The sequence below is a fragment of the Oncorhynchus gorbuscha genome, linkage group LG20 (assembly GCF_021184085.1).
Source record: "Oncorhynchus gorbuscha isolate QuinsamMale2020 ecotype Even-year linkage group LG20, OgorEven_v1.0, whole genome shotgun sequence".
Lineage (NCBI taxonomy): Eukaryota > Metazoa > Chordata > Actinopteri > Salmoniformes > Salmonidae > Oncorhynchus > Oncorhynchus gorbuscha.
In genome coordinates, this window is record NC_060192.1 from 18,112,084 (window position 1) to 18,133,565 (window position 21,482).

General features: G+C 39.8%; 1 protein-coding gene across 1 annotated transcript; it reads right to left on the minus strand.

The window, feature by feature from the left end:
- Positions 1 to 16,900: 16,900 nt before the first annotated feature.
- On the minus strand, positions 16,901 to 17,959 carry LOC124007158 (myosin light chain 4-like). Its single transcript, XM_046317501.1, has one exon. It carries the CDS (start codon positions 17,847 to 17,849, stop codon positions 17,232 to 17,234), a length of 618 nt encoding a protein of 205 aa, XP_046173457.1. The 5' UTR covers positions 17,850 to 17,959; the 3' UTR covers positions 16,901 to 17,231.
- Between the last annotated feature and the right edge of the window lie 3,523 nt (positions 17,960 to 21,482).

Below are 21,482 nucleotides of genomic sequence, written 5' to 3' on the forward strand. Positions count from 1 at the left end.
GTATGTTGGTTTTACTCCATGTGTAACTCTGTGTTGTTGTATGTGTCAAACTGCTTTGCTTTATCTTGGCCAGGTTGCAATTTTAAATGAGAACTTGTTCTCAACTTGCCTACCTGGTTAAATAAAGGTGAAATAAAAAATACAAATAAAAGATACTGTGTAGGCATTCAGTTGAAAATACCCACTTCAAAAAAAATCCACTTCCTGGATTGATTTTCCTCAGGTTTTTGCCTGCCATATCAGTTATGTTATACTCACAGACATCATTGTAACCGTTTCGGAAGTGTTAGAGTGTTTTCCATCCAAATATACCAATTATATGCATATCCTAGCTTCTGGGCCCGAGTAACAAGCCGTTTACTTCGGGCACGCTTCTCATCCAGAAGTCGATATACTACACCCAGGCCATAAGAAGTTTTAAGAAACGTTTTTCAACAGAATCGGTCGCTTGTGGACTTCAATGTACAACACATGAATGTGACCATGCGAAAAACAACTTTCCAAGCCATACCATATCATAGCCACTACACACAGCCTACATCGTTGTCACTAAAGTAACATCATAGTCACCGTAGCTAATAAAACAAATGCATTAGTAAACCCGCTACAATCATGCAGTAAAGTTACAGTGTACAGTCAGAAAGCAGTTTAGCAAGTACACCGGCGGGCCTCGGAGGCATTAAATTAGAAAAAACAAAACCTTACCTTGACTTGGAAGAGTTCCCGTGTTGTGTTGGATAGTCATAGCCAGCTAACTAACATAGCATCCCTCTGTTTGAGCAGGGTGTTTGAGTAGGCTGCACTTGCTAGCTGAATTTGCTAGCAGTGGAACTGAAAGTGGAAAAAATAGCTGACTTTGTTTTCCTTAAGCAATTTTGCCACAACTTTGGAAGTATACTTGGGGTCATTGTCCATTTGGAAGACCCATTTGCGACCAAGCTTTAACTTCCTGACTGATGTCTTGAGATGTTGCTTCAATATATCCTCATAATTTCAATACTCAGTTTTGTGAACTGCCACCCTCGAACTTCACGGTTGGGATGGTGTTCTTCGGCTTGCAAGCCCCCTTTTTCCTCCCAACATAACGATGGTCATTATGGTCAAAATATTCTATTTGTGTTTCATCAAAGTGAGCATAGAATTGATTTAGCTCGTCTCGTTGGCTCGTGTCACTGGGCTGTGCTTCCCTTTGTAGTCTGTAATAGTTTGCAAGCCCTGCCACATACAGTAAGACAGGCATCGGAGCCAGTATAGTATGATTCAATCTTAGCCCTGTATTGACGCTTTGCCTGTTTGATGGTTCGTCACAGGGCATAGCAGGATTTCTTGTTAGCTTCCCGGTTAGAGTCCCGCACCTTGAAAATAGCAGCAGCTCTACCCTTTAGCTCAGTGTGGATGTTGCCTGTTATCCATGGCTTCTGGTTGGGGTATGTACGTACAGTCACTGTGGGGACGACGTCCTCAGTGCACTTATTGATAAAGCCAGTGACTGATGTGGTGTACTCCTCAATGCCATCGGAAGAATCCCGGGACAATTTCCACTCTGTTATAGCAAAACAGAAGAATGTGAGAAACACCCCAAAACATATCTGCCAAGCTTGTAGCACCACACCGAATAAGACTCTATGCTGTTATCGCTGGCAAAGGTGCTTCAACAAATTACTGAGTAAAGTTCTAAATACTAATGTAAATGTGATATTTCAGCTTTTATTTTTAACACATTTTCAAAGATTTCTCCCAATTCTTTTGTTTGTTGTCATTATGGTGGACTGTGTGTAGATTGATGACGATTAAAAAAATTATATTTTAGAATATGACTGTAACGTAACAAAATGGGAAAAAAGTCAATGGGTCTGAATACTTTCGAATGCACTGTATTCCCACTCACTCCCCTCCAGACCAATGATCGAGGTTCAGCTCTGGTTTCAATAATGGGTCAGCCGATGTCTGGAATTATGACCATGGTTCACTCCGGTTAAGGCCTTCCCACATAGTACGTTGGATTCAGTCTTTTCTGATTATTACATGTCACACTGTGCAGTGTGACCAAATGTACAACTTGATATCAACCGCGCCAGATTGTACTATTTGCTTCAGTTTCGTCATAACATTCTGTCATTGGCTTGTGAAGCTACGTCAGCCTACGTAGGTTACATCAACAGTGACATGCATATCATGCGTATCGGGGCGGCCGGTAGCCTATTGGTTGTTGGGCCAGAAACTGAAAGGTTGGAAGATCAAATCCCCCAGCGGACAAGGTAAAAATCTGTCATTCTGGCCTTGAGCAAGGTAGGCTGTCATTGTAAAGAAGCATTTGTTCTTAACTGACTTGCCTAGTTCAATCAAATAAATTAAAATCAAGAAAAAAAAGAACCAAAACAAGCTGTTGCTATGTTGTTTATTGACAGACATTGCTCCTCCTACCTCTGTGATGAAAGCTCAACTCTCAAAATTAAGAGGTATATCACGATATGAAAACGCTGAATGAATATAAGACCCATGGCTTGAATGTGATATGCGCCTCTTCTTCCATTGGCATTACTCAATACAAGCGTTCCAATTTTGACATTCCAGGTGTGTTTATGTTATTTGTAACTAGACACAGCCCATTACTTAAACAACTTTTTCATTATACGATGTGCGAATCCTATAGTAAAAATTTCAATAAAAAATAATAACTGTTGTCATTGCCGGCTGTGTTCCTACTGGTCAGGCACGGTGATCAGTGTGTAACACCAGCCACACTACATGATAAAGGCAAAGAAATTCGGACACTGGCAAACCTTTGTCGGAGCCTACTACCGCATGTACAGTAGCGGTACTGACAAAGAATTTGCCCACAATGTGGAAATGTATCTGGGACAGCAAAATTGTGACATAAGAAAGCTAATATTGTACAGTTTGTGCGGGATTTTAGGTGATGTTACAGTGATTTTCATGTACTGTAAGTTGTTTACTGTATTTTCCAGTTGTCCAGGAATTTCCAAAAGTAATATTTTTTTATCATGTTTTTGCCAAAAGCCTAACAGCACCTTGAACTTGATTGCAGCGACTTATACCCAGAGCTGTGCTATTGAAAGGATACTGCTGAGACCTTTAGAGATGAATCAAGAAAAATATTATGGCACAGAGAAAATTAACAATATGCAGCTGATTGCTCGGATTGATTCAATCAATCGTTAAGCCATTCCAAGAAAACAAGGTGTAATTTATGGAAGGCTCTAAAATGGAACTGTAGAGCTTGAGATGAATGTGTGCAGTATGCCTCAGAAGTTATGTGTGCATAAATAAATGTAAATTAGTTTTTTAAATAAATATCTCTAGTTAGATTCAGATATGTATGACGTGTGCGCATACACATTTATCAACAACAAGCGTCACAAGGACTTAACGTAAATGGAGTTGCATGTTGTAGTATATAAATTCACCAACACACCTAATTAAAATGATTGTCACTAAAATATGCATGGGATATTGTAATGCACAAACACTCATGCATTGCTGGCTTTCTGTAGGGGAATGGGGTTGTGGATTAGTCAATGTAGTACAATAGATTGCCTATACCATTTCCAATAAATCTAATACTAAAAGTAATATTATATCAAATGTTGATTATGATGAATATTTACAGGGAATATTGCAAAAAGGTTTGCACTACCCTAATTGAAAACTTTGTTTTGTTTGGTTGATATTTGAAGCTGGGAATATGAAGGGGCAGAAAACCTGGTGAGAGTAGACTGCAAAGTGCTCCATGGACAACAACAGCAAATAGCCTAGGGTGTCTCCATGAGTAATGGCCTATATTTGCATGAAAAAGGCTTTTCTTAATCTTTATGTCCATCATATTAAATATGTATGGCATAATAAAGGTGTTCTGGGGTTTTGAAGCCTTGTTCCGTTGGCCTCTACTGAGGATGCAAGCATAAATCATTCCTCAGACTGTGCATTGTTCCTTGCTGTTTTTCACAAAAAAAAATATATGTGGTAACGTATAAAAACGATTATGATATTTCCATGTTCTAATAGAGAAAGAGCATCAGTGCTTTCAGAGCTATGAAACACCATGTGTGTGCAATGTTTTTAGTACAGTAATTAGTGTTACTACACACAAATACAATATACAATATACAGTGTCGTTTAAAGGAATGCAGTTTATTATACCGATAGACATATTTGATTAGAAATATTTATGTTACAATGTCTTTGTAGCTCAATTTCATCAATATAAACACAAAACAGAGCATATTTAATTTTTCTTCTGGACAATGTCATTATCTTGGAAGTTACAGTAATTGCGACTTCTGAAGGAAAGTTGAGAAAAATGGCCTCATTGTGAGGCAGACCGTTGATGGAGAGTTCTTTATGCAGGCCTGCTTTTTATTCAATACTTCCCCTGTAGCCTTGACTGCTTGTTTTGCAAGAGTTAGTCTATTTAAGGATGGATTGGAATTGGGTAGCCAAAGAGCAATTACGAACATTTGGCCTTTTCAACATTTGTACGGTAGCTTATTTGATTCAGACTATATCAGTACTTCAACAAAATCCATCTTTCCAAGGGTAGCAAAGCAGAGTGATGATGTCTAGACCACTGTCAAAGAATGGGGGGAAATGACTCAGGGGTTGATACGTATTTAATTGCTTATGAATAAATAAACACTTTGCCTTTTTCTCATTTAACAGAATAATTAGTAATTGATGTGCCTAGCAGAGTGTAAACTGAACCTATTGGACTCATTACATACAGTGCTATGCCTCGTAATTGCAACATGCAACATCATCATTTTGGTGGACCGTATCTTACTTTTGGGGGTATAAAAAAATGAACAGGTCAAAACTGTGTTGCAAAATGGTTATTTTCATCATGAATTAGTGATTTTTTTGGGTTGCTTTTATTGTTCAACTCTTGGCATATTCAACACATGTGTGTTAGGTGAGTCACTACAGGCTTTGACATCCTTGTAAATCTGCCACAAAGCACAAGGAAAACCATTTGAATCGTGAATAGCAGATTACATGTATTATAAATCATGCATGAATCAGTTGGAGCTAAACAGTAGGACAATATGTTATGAATAATCAATTACAAATAGATTTTAGTCCCTGTTTATGCAAATGTAGCATTTGATATTCATCAGCTTCCAATGCTGTTGTGCCACCTGTTCTAACAGCAAGAACATCGAGCGTGAGCTTTGCATACTTTCCCTGTGCCATCTTTCTGATGTTATGGTGCAGGTGTTGAATTGATAAAAGTCCACTATGAGGAACTAGAAATTGGTCCCGGAGCTCTCAAAGAAACAACAAATGCTCCCTGTACCTACATTTGATTGCTTGCTCCGATTTCAGGCTATAGATAACTGCAGTTGGAAAAAGAAAGAAGAAATAAAATAAAATAAAAAAACATGGGGTCAGACAAGGTGGGGGGGACTAAAGAAAAAGCACCCGCCAAACAGGGGAACAGGAGATGGTGGTCGCATTGGAATCACATGGGAGGAATCCATCCCTTGTTTTGCCTCTACAATTTATTCAGCGTCACACGCCAACATAAGTGGAACGGAGACCTGCTGACCCTCCCCTCTCCCTGGAGAACATTGAGTCTTGCCTGTCCCCGCTCCGCTCCTCCATTCCCCACTAAACAACAGTGCTGGAGTAGAGATAGGTGATGAACTGCTGGTTATTTGATAAAATATCAATTTTCCCTTCACACCACTGATGTTGATTTAACACCCGGCAACAGTCAAAAATAACGGAGGTTTATCCTAGTTTATGGTCCTAGAGCCCATGTCACTATAGTGGTGTATTTATATTTACCTATGAAGACCATTTTTTTTGTAAAACCCTTGTGATCTCCAAAATAAACAAAATGCATGCACATTTGTGGAATCACTTCTGAGAAGGGAAGACATATACTGCAGATACTAGAATCCTCTCACTTTGATGACTGTAACTGTATCAAGGACATCATTTACCCCAGTCAGCACAATGTGTCATAACTCTTGTATTGACCCAGTTTTACCAGATAGGTATGAGGAATACCAATGTAATTTCAGTTTGAAGACTGACATGACCCATTCTTTTACATACAAAAAAAATGCCCCTGTATAAATGCAGACTGACAGGTGATCCATTACCCTGGGTTTAATCCCAGTGGCCTATTCGCAGTCTGCAGTCACTCTCTGCCCATTAGGGAGCAACCTTTGGGATCTCCCGTCTCTTAATTACATGTCCAAGGCTGACCCTGGCTGTCAGGGTCCTGGACCAGGCCACGAGCAGGAATGAAAAGCGCCATCATCTCCTTACAGCAGTGTCTTTAAAGGACCAGTGTAGTCAAAAATGTGATTTCCCTTTGTTTCATAAATATTTCCACACTATGATGTTGGAATAATCCTGTGAAATTGTGATGATTATGATAATGCCCTTTTAGTGTAAGAGACGTTTGAAAAGACCGCCTGAAATTTCAGCCTGCTTTGGTGGGATGGAGTTTTGTCCTGTTTGGTGACATCACCAGGCTGTAAAATAGTTCATTGACCAATAAGAAAGAGAGCTCCAAACCTCTCTGCCAATAACAGCTAGTTTTCAGTTTCCTCCTCCGCACTCAGACCACTCCCAGACAGTCCTAGCAAAATGATTACTTGAGAAATTGCTCTTTGCTAAGAATCTATTTTTTACATCTTTATGACCATTTTAAATAAAAACAATCACAGTAGGGTACGTAATTGTTACCCAGACATGATTTGATATTGAGATAAAAATGGCTGCATTGGACCTTTAACCTCCAACAGTGTGACTCTCCACGGGTGGCTTGTGTCCAATTTATAATTTGCCACAAGGAAGGAGAACAACGGCCTTTAGCTGTTATTCATAAGGCAGGAACAAATAGTAAATTAAGGAAATAAACCTAATCCACTCTAAGATGGACATAGGGACTTATTTAATTAGACAGTAGCAACAGGAAATGCAGCAACAGGGGACATTGTTATTAATATTTTGTGAGTGATGTCATATTTCCTTAGTTATAAATTCAAGCAAACTAGTGCAGTGTGACTGCCTACTGTAAATGTAAATGTGGCATACTGCCTAAATTAAAGGGAAACGTTTGTCAATGAGCTAATCAGAGAGACTTCTGGGATTTGGAGCATCACATCAACATCACATCAAGTATCGCTAGCTACCTTTTCAACATATGCAGCTCTGATACTGCTTGTGTTGACAACCGTATAAGATGGCATTGGCATCATACCTAGTCGTTTAGTAATAGGTTGTCATTTTACGCAATCTTTTGATCAAACATAACAAACCATCTAGTCAGATGCTCATTTATTTAGCTCTAACGCAATTGTTTCCCAGGTCTAAAATATTTGAGATATTACAACACATGACATCAAAGCAGAATTGACATCTCATGTCTGCAAGATGGTGAATGTCTTCCCCAGAGATTTGGGGGAAGTGGTATGTATAGATGGATAGGGGATTCTTAGGGAGTGATGTGGTGGCTTGCCAATCATTTGATGATGCAGCATCTGTTTTCCTATGCCTGTCAGTGGTCTGACACAGTGGGTTATAAATATGTCCTGATCAAATGGTTGGAGGAGTAGGCATCTAGAGACCTGGCAGATGTGTGGGCATCTCTCACTCATTAACCACTGCTACCGGCGATGATGGCACCAAGGTTGCCAACGTTCGGGATGATCAGATAGATGAGACAGGAAATAATACAGTGGAGGATCTCCACTGAATTGTGTCGCTGCACACGTTAGTATTATAGAGGCAGATGTTTCTTCATTGGCTCGGCATCCCTTTAGGCATTAATAGGTGTGAAGGATTGTGGGTAAAGCCTGTCAGGATGCTTCATTCCGTAATGTGATTATCAATCTTGTAATCTGACATTTTCACAGAATCCCAGCAGATTAATTCTATGTGTGTTGGTGGAAATGTATAAAGTACTGATGTCTCTTTGATATTGAGCAAATCTCAGCTAAACAATTATTGCCGTCGATGGTTGCCGACTTCGGGGAAATAGGAAGTACAATAGCAACAGTGCTGGGAGTGAGGGACGCCTTACCTTATCTGCCTGATGATTTCTGAAGAATTAACTCACCAGCCATGTGCCTCTGCATCACCAACAACCTCCTAGGCAATACAAGAGATGCTGTTGCCAAGTGAAACTACAGAGGTTCCGAAATTGTTTCAATGCACAACAAAACAAGTATCAAGCTGGGGCCTTTGTTGCTAAGGGCAACAAGGCTGTCTGTTTAGTCTGATGTGGATTTAACGGTGATACCGAGGAATTAAGCAGCAGGCCGTTGTTTGTCCTGAAATCTGCATATTCACTTAACTTATTACCCTGTGTTTTGGCCCAGCTTCATTACATTTCTGGAGTCCTATTGCAATCGGTCTCTTCCCTTCACGCGGTGTTAGCCTCTGGATAAGTCATACTTTCAAAGCATGACCAATAGATGAATAAAATGCTATTCACCGAGGTTCCTGCGAGGATGCCAATTAATTTAAGTTTCAAATTCAGCTCAGCCTTCTGGGTCAGGAGGAAGCATTACGATTTCATAGTTGAGGTACACAAGGATTTGTTTGTACCAGTTGGGAAATTAAATCATACTGTGTCTTGCCAACTTGGGTCTGACCATGTATTTTTGTCAGGAAATAAGGAAGAGCCACAATATTATCGTAGTAAGACAAATCCAGTTTATTGGTTTCACACCAACACTTCTACTAAGACTATACTGAGCTTAAACTGAGCCTTAACAGAGGCTAGACTATATGTTCAATAATATTCATAAGTATTTTCAATAAGTATTCTATGGACATTTTTTGCAACATTTTGTGATTATTTATGGTGTACATGGTCATTTATTTAAACAGACATTTGAAATAGTTATACTATGTGCCATTTTCCCTTTAGAAAGCAGCTAGCCAAGATTGTAGCAGTTGACTGACTGCCCGTGGCAGTCAGTTAAAAGAGCTTTCCGCAACGTCATCAATCTGTGCGCCGGAAAGGAGCAGTAGCCTGAATCAAAACCACATTTATCCATCTTTTCACTTTTGTTAAGGTCATTGACTCAAGTAATTATTCAGAATGGCTACCCAAGTGAGGAGAGAGAAAGTTCATAATTAACAGGAATTGTCAACTATTGGGGAAAGGGAGGATATAGCTTTGAAAAATTCCATTAGAAAGAGATTAGTCCAAGTCAAATTGTTATCACTCGGTCATGATTCATGAATTCTGTTTATCTCTACAGCTGCTCTTAGATTCTTAAATTACCTGTGACATTATTCACTTCTTCGATAAATGACTATAATCACCACAATCATCATCAATATTGTTATAGGCTGAAAGTTTGACCCACTGCTGGCCTACTTTATAGGGACTCTCTCGTTTACTCTCCCTTGAGGTTTCCATGGTACCCTGGGGTTTCCTTGCCTTCATGTGTCACAGCTGGTGTAATCCTAAGGGAAACAAGAGTCTCAATTTTGGGTGGCATGGGACTCCTATCTATCCCTCTGGTTAGATCTCTTAGCGGAACATGACATGTAATTGAACTAATTAAATCCACTTATATAACTTCATGATGTAACTGTGTGGCAATTGCATTGAGAAATAAAAGTGTAATTGAACATTTTGAATCATATCAGTGCTCACTCTGACATTTAATCTCTGAAAGATCTGAAGCAGTTTCATTGAATAGAGATACTGTGTCATTCATTCACATATTCATCCAAAAAAGAACCGTAGAAGATATATTCCTGCTGTACAACATGGGGAGGGATTACTCATTTGTGGCCTACCATTTTTACCCAGCAAACAATTGAATGGTGATAATTGAATATCTGCAGAATACAATTCACTTTGCCCTTGGATAAATACAATCAATTGTTATGGAGTATTTCAATGTGCTGTGTTCTCCTTTTTCAATGCACATTGTTATCTTTAAATGGCTACTGCAGGGTATGATAGTACACAACCCTAATAGTGTAGCCATATTTGCGAAATGATATTATAAGCCATTTAGAGCAAGTGTGTAATGATATCATGTTGTTATTACATTTCCTCAGAAACCACAGGCTCTAGCCTCTGTTATAGAAAACGGCGTGATCTTGTGAATTTCTGACATCTTTTCGTAGACTTTACGGATGAACATCTCCACCGTTGTATATTTGGCACCATTTACCTGGTTCTCCCCCTGCTAAAAAAATCACTTTTTTTTTTACAAATATCTACCCCTTAATACATACAACTGTCTTCCTGTGAGCAGGTTTTATACATAATCTTCACAAATACATTACCAAAACACAACAAAAACAGTATCAAAGACAACGTATCACTCTTCCTTTACTTCAAATAATATAAACTCAAATAACAAGCATACAGAGAGACCTACTAGTGCAATCAAGATTGTACATATTGATCACAGACACTATTCTCAGCCAATGGCATGCTGTGGCTCAGGCTAATTAAACATCTCAATAAATTGCATTCTACCATTATCTGTCGGGGTCACTGAGCCAGTGGTGTAAAGTACTTAAGTAAAAATACTTTAAAGTAATACTTACGTAGTTTTGGGGGGTATCTGTACTTTACTACTTTTGCTTTTACTTCACTACATTCCTAAATAAAATAATGTACCTTTTACTCCATACATTTTAACCGACACCCAAAAGTACTTACATTTGGAATGCTTAGCAGAACAGGAAAATGGTTCAATTCCCACACTTATAAAGAGAACATCCTCAGTCATCCCCTGCCTCTGATCTGGCGGACTCACTAAACACAAATGTTTGGTTGGTTTTTGATATATGAGTGTTGGTGTGTGCCCCTGGCTATCTGTTTGCTTAATACCTGGTTTGCGTAATATAAGGATTTTTTTATGATTTATACTTTTATTTTTACTTTTGATACTTAAGTATATTTGAGCAATTGCATGAACTTTTTTTACAATTATATTTAAAAACAAATACTTTTAGACTTTCACCCAAGTAGTATTCTACTGGGTGACTTTCACTTTTACCTGAATACATTTCTATTAATTTAGGTATCTTTACTTCTACTCAAGTACGAAAATGGGCTACTTTTCCAACCACTGCTCTGAGCCCAGGAAAATATATACGCATTTTCATCCTAATTTGCCATTATCTCGACTTCCTGCATCCAGCCTGAACTTCATATCATGTCGACCTGTGGAGGTTGGAGATTAAGAAAGGACTACATTTTTCACAACATGCCAACTGATTGCTGTATCATCTTGGCTGGAAATTTGAAATGTTAATGTGAAGCCATCCAGTTCAATGATGTGTCTGTATGAACGCAGAAGGATGCTTTGTGGAGAAGACATTTGAGGGGAAGTAACCTAATCGTTTTGGCTTCAGCCATTATCATCTCTTATAGCTCATATCATAACTTCAATTGTAAGCTCAAACGCGTTAATGATCCTTATCAAATCACCATTCCTTTGAGAGACAATTTGTCAACTGTAGACCTTAAGGTATTTCACCCGTGGTACAAGTCAGTTTCCAACGTCCATCCATGTCTGAGGATGGAAACCAGTCACTAGGGGCAACAGTGAACTGTGTTACCTTCATGTAAGCATATGCTTCTGGTTTGAAAGGTTGCATGTTCGAATCCAGCGAGATAAAAAATATATATTTTTTTTGTTTTAAGCCTGTCCCAAACCTTAACCCTTACCAATTAATTAAGGATTGGCATCACGTCAATGGGACAGTTGTAAATCCTTCAGCGCATTATGTCAATATCTCAGATTTTAGAGTAACAATAAATGTCCATACATAGAAGTGTCTGATATCAACTGAAAGCTTAAATTCTTGTTAATATAGCTGTACTGTCTAATTTACAGTAGCTATTACTGTGAAAAAAATGCCATGCCATTGTTTGAGGAGAGCTCCTAAAAACAAAACAATTTTTTTCACCCCGGTAGGTTTGATAAAGTCAGCTCTGAATGTGAAATGTGTACTTACATTCTGAAATATTGCTTTGATTTATCATCCAAAGGGTCCCAGAGATAACATGAAGTGTTGCTTTGTTAGATAAAATCATTTTTCATATCCTAAAAAAGCTCACATAGCATGCATGATCAATTTTGTATTTCCACTCGTTCAATTTGCAAAGAAAGTAATCTGTGAAAATCTCACCCCTAAACATTGTTTCAATGAGTCAAATCATGTTCGTATCTATTCCTCAGAGATCCTAGAAGGTAACAAGACTTCTCTATTTCATTAGGGGTGTAGTATATCCTATAGGACACCATATTTGGCCAGAGAGCGACGCCTTCATGGCATGCCGATGATGCGGCGGCCATCACTTGAACGACTGTATCTTTGTCAAATAAGCACCAATCAGGGTCAAACAAAGTGAGTATTTGGAAACCATGTATATGTCGTAAAATGTAACTTCTAACCTTTTACGACAGCATGCCTTTTCATTTTGGACAAAAATTAATATTGAAATTAATATAAGAATATTCAGTTATGAAGTTATGAAAACTGGTTGTTTTGCAAATGTTGAACTTATAATATGGCTACTAATAATTGAAAAGCTAAATCAAAGTCCAAGTATACAGATATTCTTGCAGAAAAATGGAATATGAATGTGAAAGTCTCCTTCACAATTTGCACAAATGCACATGGGGCCTTCACACTAAAAGTCTTGAGGATCAGTCATACTCCAAGCTATCCATCTGAAACCTTGCACATACACTGCTGCCATCTTGTGGACACTATTAGAAATGCAACCAGGGTAATGGCTATAAAAGAAACCTTTCTCTTGCATTTCAAAGATGCTGGTTTAAAAAAACACTGGTTGTTTTTTGTTGTTGTATTTTCTTCTACCATATCTATTGTGTTATATTCTCCTACATTCAATTCACATTCCCACAAACTTCAAAGTGTTTCCTTTCAAATGGTACCAAGAATATGAATATCCTTGCTTCAGGGCTTGAGCTACAGGCAGTTAGATTTGGGTATGTCATTTAGTCGAAAATTGACTTTGGAATGATATAGAGAAGTAACCAAACACTTTCGAAATTAGACATTCGATAAACATGGATGAATGTCTAATTCTGAAGTGAGATTGTGAGATTTTGCTTTAGATCTCACTCTTTGTGTCCACGAGCTGCATTTGGATCCATGTTCAATAAGGCACTCTCTTCCACACAAGACTGTCAATGGGACGACTCTGCTGCTCTGTACATCGTGGCATCAGAGTAATACTTTGCCTGGCTACCTGAATTCCGAGCTCTGACCAAACACTACACCACACCCACAGATGTTAGTTACTTCTCTGCAATGAGTCTAGATCTGAGTACCTTCCCAATGATTTGTAAAATGCAAACACATTCTAACTGCTCTGATTCACAGTTTTGGAGGGAGTTCTTCCGGTTTCATCGTCTAACGGTCAAGCAGAGAGGGCCAATGATTGTCGCATACTACGCAGCCTTTCTTTCAGAAACCCTGCGTCTTGGCAGAACAGCTCCCTGGGCAGAATAACAATTCGCTTCCTTCGTCTGCTACCGGGTTATCTCCGTTTCAGATAGTCTGGGTTCTGTTCTCTTACCGGGTTATTGTCCAACGTTGTGAGCGTCGCAGAAACGGATGGGTTGGGCAAGAACAAACGTCCGTAAAGCGGCTTTGATACTCTGATTGGTTAGTGAGGATCCAATGGCTTTGTTTTGTACAACACCCCTCAATTTGACATCACGACAAATAACTTCAGCGATGTTAGTCTCAGGCTGAAGTATGTTGCGAATCATAAAGCAGCGGAAAGATTCAGTTTGAATCATCAGGCAAATACTGGCTTTGTACCGACAGCAATATGTCAGATAAATAACCACTAACGGTTACACAGTGTATGTCTTAAATCAAGATTTAACATGCTACAGTATATTTGACTCACTCACTTTTCCGCCACAAAACACCAGAACATGGACAAAAAGAATCGAACCAGCTCACCCTGTTTTTTCACTATGATTTGAATATTAGATGTTCAATGTAATTTGTGTGTCAATTATTAATTATTAAGGAATCATCAATCGACCACATTGAAATGAGAGTTCAATTTAGGTAACAGCGTTGACCACTAATAATCACTAATACGATCACTATCAATCACTAATAACATGAAATAAAGACAGATCTTCAGATGACTTAAAATGATTTTGTCAAAGCAACAAAATAACCAGGGCGTTACAATTATGGTGAAAACTTGGAGACATTTGGGGATTAAGTGGGTTAAAATCACCTAGAAGTCACAGAGGATGAACGGAAGGACATGTCAAAATGTATTGTTTTGGAACATTAGCAAGTCTTTATTCATATATAAAATCATATATATTGAATTCTCCATCAAAGGGCACGTCAATTATATAACAGGCTTTCAAAATGAAATATTGGTACACAATTTCTACCTGAAATATCAAAGGGACGCAAGACATTCAATTCGTGGAACGACCCCATTACAAGATAACACTTGCATTACTCTGCTCATCACCAGCAGACCACCGATTGTCCATAGCTACCCCAAGCTTGTTAAATCACAGTCACGCTGTGTGCACGCTGCAAGAGTTTCGGATTTTAATGATGTCAGGGTAAGGGTAAGGTACACCACACGCAGCACAACGGTACATGTTGTAACCCAATTCCCAGGAAAAGGAGTCCACATTCACACCACCAAAACACCATGCATATCTCCTCATGCAGCTTTTCAGCTCGGGGCTATGATGACCAGAGCGTGGGGATGGAACAGTGACAGAGTGCTGCTACCAGACCATATCTGCACATCCACACAGCTCAAGGGAAGGAATTAGACCTAAATTGAAGGGAGTATCTCTGTTATACAGGGATCTGTGGGATCTACAGTGTATTAGCGGGGTAACTAGTACATTTGTGCATTTGGCCAAAGGCGTCTCTCTCCTCTGTGGCTATCCAATGGCAATAGTGTATTTGGGACTGTAATAACTGTGGATGTTCATGTGCTATGGGTCATTTTCACTTCTCCCACTTGGCCATCTACTTTTTAAATGGAAGTTATGCTGATACTTACACTCCATTTCACAAATATCTATTGAACAAAGCCTGTTGCTTTGAATAACATGTTATGAAGGAGTACGTCTACAATCTATACAGAGAATAGTTGAGCGGAAATCATAGCAGAAGGAGCTTTCATCATACTACATAATGATATTATGCAATAAACTATGCACCTTTTGTTGCCATAAAAAGACATAGTTGTTTCAGGGTTGTGGTAATTTCATTTGGATCCTTAGATGTATGGAGGGAGATAAAAGCTGCTCTACAAAGACTATGATTTGCATAGGTTTTGAGATATTCTGTCTGACTGCCAGACGGCTTTCTCTCAGATACTGAAGAAGTCACATAGTACTTACCTTTTCATAGTTTCCATGGAAACAAACACATCTACAATTTCTGAAGGCAAGGGAGCAGGTGAATAATGGTACTGCATTATCCATCACAAAATCACTAAAGCTCCTTCTGAACCAATATGTTATGTGCATGGTTGAGTGGACTTTTATCGCACTTTGGTTAGTTAAGATGTTCGCTCCTGAATACCAAATATTCATTTCGGACATTCAATTGCACTGCAAGTAAGATAAAAATTGAAGAAGCAAAAAAAAAGAAAAGAATACTTTTTCTGAAACATACATGCTTGGTCTTGACCTTCTGATTATGTGGTCCTGTGTGGCTCAGTTGGTAGTGTCACCCATACGTAAAATCTTTGCACACATGACTGTAAGTCGCTTTCGATAAAAGTGTCTGCTAAATGGCGTATATCACATTCTAAAGTGATTCAATTAAAATGTCACTATACATTGCCTTAAAATAAAAAAAAAATCATTTGTGGCTAAATTAATTCACAAATATAATGGACTTTAAAACACATACATTTTCATTTCTATCTTTAACCAATGTAACTCACCATAAGAATTACTGACGAAACAGCCATAATACCGTTCAGCTTCTCTCAAGCGAAGATATTTTAGAGAAACCTGCCAAGACTGTCAAGACATTTTACTTTTTTTGCTATGATTTTCCCTGAAATCAGATTTACTTTGGCCACCTGCTAAGCCACCCAGGGCAGGGTCTTCCTCCCCATGTAGTGGTTGTATTAGTGAGTGTGAAATTTGTGTTTACAGCCTGGTAAGCCAGCATTAAGCCCACTGTCTGCTCAGCATTGGGGATCAGAGAGGCAAGCCTCGGGGCACCTGTCTGACGGATGACAGGGGGGATGTAGTGGTGGCTAAAGGGGTGGGTATGTGTGTGTTTGGGTGAGTGTGTACATGTGTTTAGTATATACTGTATGTGTGTGTGTGTGTATGCATACCTGTTCATATCTGGGTGTTTTTCCTGTTTCACTGTAGCTGCCCCCCAACTGAGACCAGCACTCAGCCAGACATCACTGTCACTGTGTGTAGGTGGGTGGGGGGGGGTGGGTCTCTTGAGCTCACCCAGACATAGAATACCCTGAGACGCCCCTCTCGGAGAGATTGTAGAGATTGTAGAGATGTGTATCTAGTCTGACTCTGCAGGTAAAAATAGAATATGTTCCCTTGTCAAATGGAGCCAAATCTCCTTGATTCCTCCATGGCTGAGCAGCTCTGTTCCTCCATCTCACACAATAAAGTTCAGGTATTATACTCAATTTGGAGGCAATTTGAGGAGTAATTTGATAATACCTGTCTTTTACTGAGCTCTGAAATACTTGGAAATATGACAACATTTGTCTTTTTCTGAACTCAAAAATATCATGCTCTGAAATCGAAGCAACATCAATGTACTCTATGTCCAGAGTGTAATGGAAATTTACCATTAAAATCCAGCTTTTGCGGATGGATATTCGACGTTGAGTAAGACAATTATTAGAGACTTTATAATCAGATGTGCTTTATTTATTACATTTATAATATTCATGATTTATTAAATGTAAAATGTTCATGGCTTCAGTATCTCATTAATATGTCTCTATAAATAACTTTTTTTGTCCCTGTACATGTTTTATTCAAGGAAAATGTAAAATTAGGTCTCATAATCAACATTTTGTGGCATGATTGTTGCCAGCTGCTTTTAGCAACAAACATAACAGTACATTTAGGGACATGCTCACCACTAAAGTGGCAGTGGTATTAATGAGACAGGTACGGGGTCCAGAGGAGAAAAAAAATACAGAATCATTGAAGTCCTTCTGGTAAAAATCCAGCTCACCCAGACAGAATGTGCTTTACGAAGGAGGCGTAGTTGATGCATCCGTTGGCGTCCTCTTGGCCCGCCATCAGCCTGTCTACCTCATCCTCCGTCATCCTCTCCCCCAGGGTGGCCAGTACGTGACGCAGCTCAGCGCCCATGATGGTGCCGTTGCCCTCCTTGTCAAAGACCCGCAGGCCCTCAACAAAGTCCTCAAAGTTGCCCTTGTCCTTGGCGCGGGATATGTGCTGCAGCATTGGCAGGAAGGTCTCAAAGTCCACCAGCTTGCTGCTCATGTCCTCGGGCCGAGGCTTTCCCAACACCTTCAGGACGTCAGAGTTGGTGGGGTTCTGGCCCAGCGCCCGCATCACATCGCCGCACTGGGCGAACGTGATCTTCATCTCCCCTTTGGGTGTGCGGTCGAACAGGGTGAAGGCCTCCTTGAACTCCTCGATCTGGTCGGCGCTGTACTCGAGGGTGATGCTCTTGGGGTCAAAGTCAGGCTCCTTGGGGGCCTCAACCACAGGTTCGGGGGTCGGCGTGGGCTTGGGCTTGGCAGCGGGTGCGGCTTCCTTTTTGGCAAGATCTGCTTTTTTGGACTCTGGCTTCTTAGCCTCCACCTTTTTGGGGGCCATGGTGCTGAATGCGTTGAGCTGGGATGCGTGCGTCTACGTGCTCAGCGTTAAAGAGTGAGAGTTCAGAGGCAGGGAGGAGGCAATTCCTAAGCACAGATGGTCAGAGCCTCTCCTGAAGCTTTTATATCTACTTAGCCTGGGGAGGGGAGATGGGGCCGATTAACAAGGTCGTATGGCACACTATAAAAGGAAGAAACCTGAAATAGATCTGCCTGTCCGTGGCGTCACAATGAGGTATTGTTCTCAGCTGCTATCATCAAGCCGACAGGGCTCTCCACTGTCATTGGCCAGGGTCCAGATACATTAGCCCAAAATGTTCTGTCTCACTGATGGGTGCAGGCAGGGATCAGGACACACAGACAATGTATTATTGCATGTGAACATTGACCAAAATAGCTTTAGTGGCCATTCACTTTTTTGGCAGTTCATTAAAACGACAAAAAATATCTTAGAAATTATTCTATGACACAGCAATGGTCAATTTTAAATCATCTTTCCTGAAGAAAAGTTGGGGCGGCAGGGTAGCTTTGTGGTTAGAGCATTGGACTAGCAAATGAAAGGTTGCAAATTCATATTCCCGAGCTGACAAGGTACAAACCTGTCATTCTGCCCCTGAACAGGCAGTTACCCCACTGTTCCTAGGTCATCATTGAAAATAAGAATTTGTTCTTAACTGACTTGCCTAGTAAAATAAAAAAGTAGACGAGTACACTTTTCTTCTAGCTTTGGCCCACAGAGGATACACTAATTCCCACAAACATCTGCCATGCATCACAATCACTAGATCCTGAAGTTCATAGTATTTAAAATGCTGCTGAAAGGAATACAATTTATCAGGAATTCATGGGTAAATGGTGTGCTAAATGTTTGGCTTAGAGAATTGACAGCTTGACTACATAGCTAGACAAAGCAGTCAAAAATAATAATCACAATCAGCCACATTACTTTACCATGGGCTATCCCAATTTTCTGCCATAAAGTTTCCCGAAATCAATTCAAGTGTCTTTAGTCCACATGTTTGGCTCTCTGCTTTGATGGCCATTTAAAATGTATCAAATAATTGACTTATTAAAACAATTCTATGCAAAAACGAAATGTAAATGTCTCTCTGTAAAAGTTTGACTGTAAAAGTTGTTAGACATACTGGTAGAGGTATTATATGGATATATAAATTATCTATAAATGATTGCATGTTTATTGGCACGCTAATACATTGCATGTGTATTCAACATGTATAAACAAGTGACCTCCAGATATCTGCTTTAAATAATTAATAATTAAAAAAGGAAGAAACTGGGTTTCTTCTCCTCAAAATAATATGTCAAATACGTTCCCAATGCCTAGGGAAAGCAAACTGTGGATGCAGTCGAATCAAGTGTTATGTAATTGAACAGATTTTGGAGCGTTCTTCTACTTGCTTCCTTCATACATATTTATTTCCTAATGGTGAAAAGCCTGCATCTTTGTTCTCATTCAAATTACTCAATGTGCCGAGAGAATGAGATAAGGCTCGATGAAAATGCATTAAAAGGCATTCAGCCTCCTTATGAATCTCCCTTTCAATGCAGAGGTTAATCAATGCTCAGTCAAGCACATCTACTGTAGCATCCAATATAATAGACAAAGTACTGGTTGTAAGAAAAGAAAAAAAGTTGTATAAACCTCAGTCCCACTAGCCAAGGAGCCAATGGCTTGAGATAAGAGTAATACGTTTCAAGACACTGAAAAAAAGGAAACACAACTACGCAGAAGTCTACATGCGGTCATACACAAAGACACTTGTAGTGCTCTGTGCCTATATATGTTCTCTGGATCATATTCTGTGGAAGCGGGGTTTCAAGGTCAAGTAACCAGTGCAGTTGTAGTGTGTATGCCCCATAAATATATAATGTGACCCTCAGCACAGCATGAGTGGCTCCTCTACAATTTCCCTGAATTCAAAGATGATAAATTAATCAACCAAAATCCATTTAATTGATGGGAGTGAGGGCACGTTTAGGATGGACCATACTGCACCAGAATTTTAATCTATTACGGCTACTTTCATTTTACACAATGCCATTTATCATCTCAGTCTAGTGGCAGCCCAAGCATGGCATGGTATGATCACATTATCCATTTACCTTAGTCTATTGACCATGCAAGTCCTCCTCAATCCTTCACTGTGAAGTAGGGACACTGTCAGTGTGAGTGAGTGTGTGTGTTTGGGTATGCCTAAGATCATTATCTCCCTTAGAGGCCACTTGGCCAGCAGGCTTGAAGGCTTGTTTGTCCTCTTTTAGTGTTTGTGTGTTTCTGAGAACGAGATAGAGTGAAAGCGTTGTGTATTTACAGTGTGGCAAAAAAGTATTTAGTCAACCACCAATTGTGCAAGTTCTCCCACTTAAAAAGATGAGGCCTGTAATGACAGACAAAATTAGATTTTTTTTCCAGAAAATCACATTGTAGGATTTTTAATGAATTTATTTGCAAATTATGGTGGGAAATAAGTATTTGGTTAATAACAAAAGTGTATCTCAATACTTCGTTATGTACCCTTTGTTGGCAATGACAGAGGTCAAACGTTTTCTGTAAATCTTCACAAGGTTTTCCCACACTGTTGCTGGTATTTTGGCCCATTCCTCCATGCAGATCTCCTCTAGAGCAGTGATGTTTTGGGGCTGTTGCTGGGCAACACAGACTTTCAACTCCCTCCAAAGATTTTCTATGGGATTGAGATCTGGAGACTGGCTAGGCCACTCCAGGACCTTGAAATGCTTCTTACGAAGCCAATCCTTGATTGCCTTGGCGGTGTGTTTGGGATCATTGTCATGCTGAAAGACCCAGCCACGTTTCATCTTCAAGGCCCTTGCTGATGGAAGGAGGTTTTCACTCAAAATCTCACGATACATGGCCCTATTCATTCTTTCCTTGACACAGATCAAACGTCCTGGTCCCTTTGCAGACAAACTGCCCCAAAGCATGATGTTTCCACCCCCATGCTTCACAGTAGGTATGGTGTTCTTTGGATGCAACTCAGCATTCTTTGTCCTCCAAACACGACGAGTTGAGTTTTTACCAAAAAGTTATATTTTGGTTTCATCTGACCATATGACATTCTCCCAATCTTCTTCTGGATCATCCAAATGCTCTCTAGAAAACTTCAGACGGGCCTGGACATGTACTGGCTTAAGCAGGGGGACACGTCTGGCACTGCAGGATTTTGAGTCCCTGGTGGCGTAGTGTGTTACTGATGGCAGGCTTTTTTTTTTTTACTTTGGTCCCAGCTCTCTGCAGGTCATTCACTAGGTCCCCCTGTGTGGTTCTTGGATTTTTGCTGACCGTTCTTGTGATCTTTTTGACCCCACGAGGTGAGATCTTGCGTGGGGCCCCAGATCGAGGGAGATTATCAGTGGTTTGTATGTCTTCCATTTCCTAATAATTGCTCCCACAGTTGATTTCTTCAAACCAAGCTGCTTACCTATTGCAGATTCAGTCTTACCAGCCTGGTGCAGGTCTACAACTTTGTTTCTGGTGTCCTTTGACAGCTCTTTGGTCTTGGCCATAGTGGAGTTTGTGACTGTTTGAGGTTGTGGACAGGTGTCTTTTATACTGATAACAAGTTCAAACAGGTCCCATTAATATAGGTAATGA

Excerpts from the sequence above, each read along its gene's own strand:
- LOC124007158 (XM_046317501.1), bottom strand. The coding sequence starts at position 17,849 with ATGGCCCCCAAAAAGGTGGAGGCTAAGAAGCCAGAGTCCAAAAAAGCA.